Source organism: Molothrus ater, chromosome 4 (assembly GCF_012460135.2).
Source record: "Molothrus ater isolate BHLD 08-10-18 breed brown headed cowbird chromosome 4, BPBGC_Mater_1.1, whole genome shotgun sequence".
Classification (NCBI taxonomy): Eukaryota; Metazoa; Chordata; class Aves; order Passeriformes; family Icteridae; genus Molothrus; species Molothrus ater.
In genome coordinates this window covers 23077421-23081783 of record NC_050481.2, presented here as the reverse complement: position 1 = coordinate 23081783, position 4363 = coordinate 23077421, and the positions used below count along the sequence as shown (strand labels likewise).

Below are 4363 nucleotides of genomic sequence, written 5' to 3'. Positions count from 1 at the left end.
CTGCTCCCGCTCCACGCCTGGCGGATCCTGCAACACGCCCAGACAGCAGCTTCCCTCCAGCCTGCGACAGCGACAGACACAGCTCTGCTAAGACCACATGGCCACCGCGGGAAAAGTAAGGACAAGGCATTTCCCATCCTCCTTTCCGAGGTGCCCTGCTCTCGGCCAAATCCGCTGCAGAAGGCTCAGCCTGCACACCACTCCGCGTGCCCTCTTTCCTCCCTTTTCCTTACTCCCCCGCCTCTCCCAAACCCCTGAAAATTTCTCCAGACTCTGCTCTCAGGCAACTGCACGTGTCCAGACCTGCATTCGGTAGTGCATTCCCCCTCCGTCCTGCCCGGCTGCTCAGGAGACAAAATACGCAATTGTGCTACCCTGAAAAACACCCTCCTGCTCAATCCCACCCTGTGCTCCTGCTCTGGCAGCAAACGCAGCTCTTCAGTGGTGCCCTCCTCAGCCGCTCACCTCCTGCACTCAGCCTTGTCCATGGCAATACCCTTTTCAGGCTGCAAGCCCCATCTTGCTGATGCCAGACTGCTTTGAGTTGATTGGGGAAGGGTTTGTGCCATGTCACACATAAATCAAACCTTGCTAAAGGAAAAAAACTATCCAGGTGCCAATCAGATGGGGACAATTCCATAATCCCTCTCTCTCACCTTCAGCCCAGCGTGTCACAAGGCTGACATCAAAGCTCTCCATGGGCATTTCCATTAGGCAGAGTCTGCAGTGCTCATGACAGCAGGGTCTGGCCAGTAACACATGGGGATATTATGAAAAATCCACCAAAGCCATCAGAACCCAGTAACTTTCCAAGGCTACACTTGAAAATCTTTGGGTCACAAACCACAAATGGGGTTTCCGCAGACCCCAAACTAGGCCAGTGTTCATTGGACAGCACTTGGTTTCAGGTGCAGCTGAGCATCACCCGGTTTGAGCACCTCAGGTTTAGGTGATTGCAGGATGACTTCCCCCAGCCATGTGCTTTTAAATGCAAACGTTCCCATGCAATGTATTCCTCTTGGTTGTTTCCAGGTTATCAGGTGCAGGGCTGCTGTTGCCTGGGCCCCGGGCAAACTCTCTGTTGAGGAGGTAGAAGTTGCACCCCCAAAGGCAGGGGAAGTCCGGATCAAGGTAAAAATACACCTCAATACCTTTTTCTTCCTTCTTTGTGGGAATTGCTCTTTATGGTTATACCTTCAGTAAAACTCAGGGATCTGCATCCTCCAAGAGGCTTTCATTGCCCAGAGCTGCCTTGGCTCAAATGCACCATCTGCCAGGGTTTTCTTTTTGGACTACTTCTTGTCTAAGGTGTCACATAGGAATTCCTGTCTCCAGCCCTTGCTCTGCTGGACAGGGCTCTGGTACCCACACTGTGGCCTCCCCTCCACTTCCACCTCCAGCTCAGTGCAGAGAAAGGCCACATGGAGCATTCAGAGTGAGCAGAAGGGGAAAGCCCAGCCTGGGCTCATTGTGCTGGCATAGAGTGCCAGCACTGACTGAGGGGCATCAAAACACCCCTGGGAAAATTGCTTCCACAAACTGAGTTAGACAGAGGCCAGGACATCTGCTTGTTCCTCTCCAAATAGCTTGTGGCCACAGGCATCTGTTGCACAGATGAACACCTTCTGCAAGGCTGCTTTCCCAACGCAGAATTCCCAGTTATCCCTGGCCATGAAGGAGCTGGAATTGTGGAAAGTGTTGGAGAAGGAGTGACCTCTATGAAACCAGGTAACTGACACACACACACACACACACACACAAAAATACATGCCCAGGAATCAGATCTGACACAAGTAACATACTTAGACCCACATAACATGGGATATTGCTTGCTTCCAGGTGACAAAGTAATCCCACTTTGCCACCCTCAGTGTGGGGAATGCAGCTTCTGCCGGAATCCTGAATCCAACTTCTGCCAGAAGTCCCAGTAAGTTTACTTTGCCTTCCCCTACACACACACGGGATTGACTTTATGACAAATCTGACACCCCCATCAGTGCTTCAGACAATCAAATACAAATACTTGCATCTCCTCCACAGTTTTTCTGAAGCACAAAACCTGCTGCCGGACAAGACCAGCCGCTTCTCTTGCAAAGGAAAGCAGATCCATCATTTCCTGTGGGTCAGCACCTTTGCAGAATACACCGTGGTCCCAGAGTACGCCGTTGCCAAGATAGATGCTGCAGCACCTCTGGACAAAGTCTGCTTGTTTGGCTGTGGGTTTTCCACAGGCTATGGGGCTGTCATCAACACAGCCAAGGTTGGTATTCAGGTGTGTCTAGCACACCACAGCCACCCTCACAAGCTCATCAATCCTGTGCAAAAGAAACCTCCTCCTCCTCCTCCTCCTGCTGGAGACTCACAGGCTCCCATCTGTGCAGGTAAAACCAGGCTCCACCTGTGCTGTTTTTGGACTTGGAGGAATTGGCCTCTCTGTTGTCATGGGCTGCAAGGCAGCTGGAGCTTCCCGCATCATTGCCGTGGACATCAACAAGGACAAGTTTGCCAAGGCCAAGGAGCTGGGAGCCACTGACTGCATCAACCCTCGAGACTTCCAGAAGCCCATCCAGGAGGTGCTCACTGAGATGACCGGGCAGGGTGTGGACTACTCCTTTGAGGCCATCGGGCACACGGACACCATGGTAGGTGGAACGTCAGCACATGTCCTCCCTCCCAGATCATCACAGGCTCCTCTCAGGACTAAAATCACCTCCATGGGAAGTTCCTCACAGGCTGCCTGCACTGCTGGGCATATCTTTGTGAGAGAAAATGGCAGGAATCTTAAAAGAGGCCACAAGCTCCCCAGGTCTGCTCCACAAGGGGGAATATGTGTTTTCAGATTACCAGGGAGGAGCAGGAGATTGCAAAAAAAGAGCACTCTCATGACTAACCCATAAGGGCTTTCTCTCATTCTCCTGCCTGTCCCATCAGATTGCTGCCCTGGCTTCCAGCAATATGAGCACTGGTGTCTGTGTGATGATCGGAGAACTGGATTCTGGTTCAGAGATTTCCATCGATCCCACACTTCTGCTGACTGGGCGTACCTGGAAGGGGACTGTGGTTGGAGGTAGTGAACTTAAGAATGCAATCTTAATATTTCGGCTTTTCCTCTCTTGGCAGTTGACAAATCCTAGTAAAAGAGTGTTTTCATGTTAAAGACAACTAAAGAGGAGCACTGCATTGCCTGTATTGAACATTAGCATTAGACATGCAAATAATCTTCCACCCGTTCCACACAGTGACCCACTCATCCTAAAGAGCAGAAAACATCTCACAAGGGTGTGGCACCAGCACTGGTCACTCAGTCCTGACCCTGACAGTAACACTACCTTACCAAAACAGCCTTTCTCCCATTATTCATGCAGCTGCTCTCTCCTCTTTCTAGGCTGGAAGATGAGAGACTGTATCCCCAAATTAATTTCCGGCTATTTGGAGAAGAAATTCAATTCGGACATGCTGATCACGCACACGCTGCCATTCGCTAAAGTGAACGAGGGATTTGAGTTGTTACGTGCAGGAAAAAGGTGAGACCCTGACCAGCAGGAGGTTCAGCAAACCTCAGCACCTCCTCCTAAAATTCCAACAGGCAGAGCATGCAACACTGGCTTCCCAAAGAGCACCTGAGCCTTCTGAGGAAGCAGGGCCTCCCAGCTGAGTGCTGGCAAGTTCTGCCATAGCCCAGAGGGAAGAGCCCATGTTCAGCACAGGGAACCCTCCTGCTCATGGTTCAGCTCAGCACAGATCCTGTGGCCTTACCCCGTGAGGGCCTCCCCTCAGCAGGGATTTGAAGGCTGCCCCGCTGCTGCATGCCTCATGCAGCTCAGTCAGGAAGAGGCTGGATGACAGAGAAGGTGGCCGGTCCCCAGGCACACCTGCCTGCCACACTGCCTGCTCCTGAGCTGCAGCCAACCCTCCCTTCCCTTCCACCTTTCAGTATCCGCACTGTCCTGCTCTTCTGAGGGACACGGCCAAGGAAGCCGAGCGGAGGGAGCAGCGCAGCTGATGCTTTCCTGGCCCGGGCCCTTCTCAACCAGCACCTCTTCTTGTGGGGCACCAGGAGAAGAGAATGAGGAACTCACCTGTGCTGCTGTCACTGCTGGTCCTGCTGTGCCCAGACAGGACATAAAAGGACGTCTCTCCCAGGAAAATGCTTTTACCAATAAAGGTTTTTAAACCAACTCATCTGACACAGTGCACTCCATCAACTGAGACTCCAGGGCCTTGGGACAATTGGTTGACGGGTCAGGAACACTGGTAGTAATTTCCTTGACCTGTCGGTAACGAGGAATTATACTGGTAGGAATAGGCAGATCCATGGGGTCCGTGCATGGCTCCAAGGCTGGTGCAAGCAAAAAAATGTTGG

At 52.1% G+C, this 4363-nt stretch overlaps 1 protein-coding gene across 1 annotated transcript; it reads left to right on the top strand.

Moving 5' to 3' along the window:
* Nucleotides 1-4035, top strand: LOC118686222 (alcohol dehydrogenase 1-like). Its single transcript, XM_036382297.2, has 9 exons — nt 1-115; nt 1033-1131; nt 1587-1728; nt 1840-1927; nt 2041-2260; nt 2382-2642; nt 2932-3067; nt 3386-3524; nt 3935-4035. The coding sequence occupies exons 1-9, from the start codon at nt 98-100 to the stop codon at nt 3957-3959; spliced, it is 1128 nt and encodes a 375-aa protein (XP_036238190.1). The 5' UTR covers nt 1-97; the 3' UTR covers nt 3960-4035.
* The last annotated feature ends 328 nt before the right edge of the window (nt 4036-4363 follow it).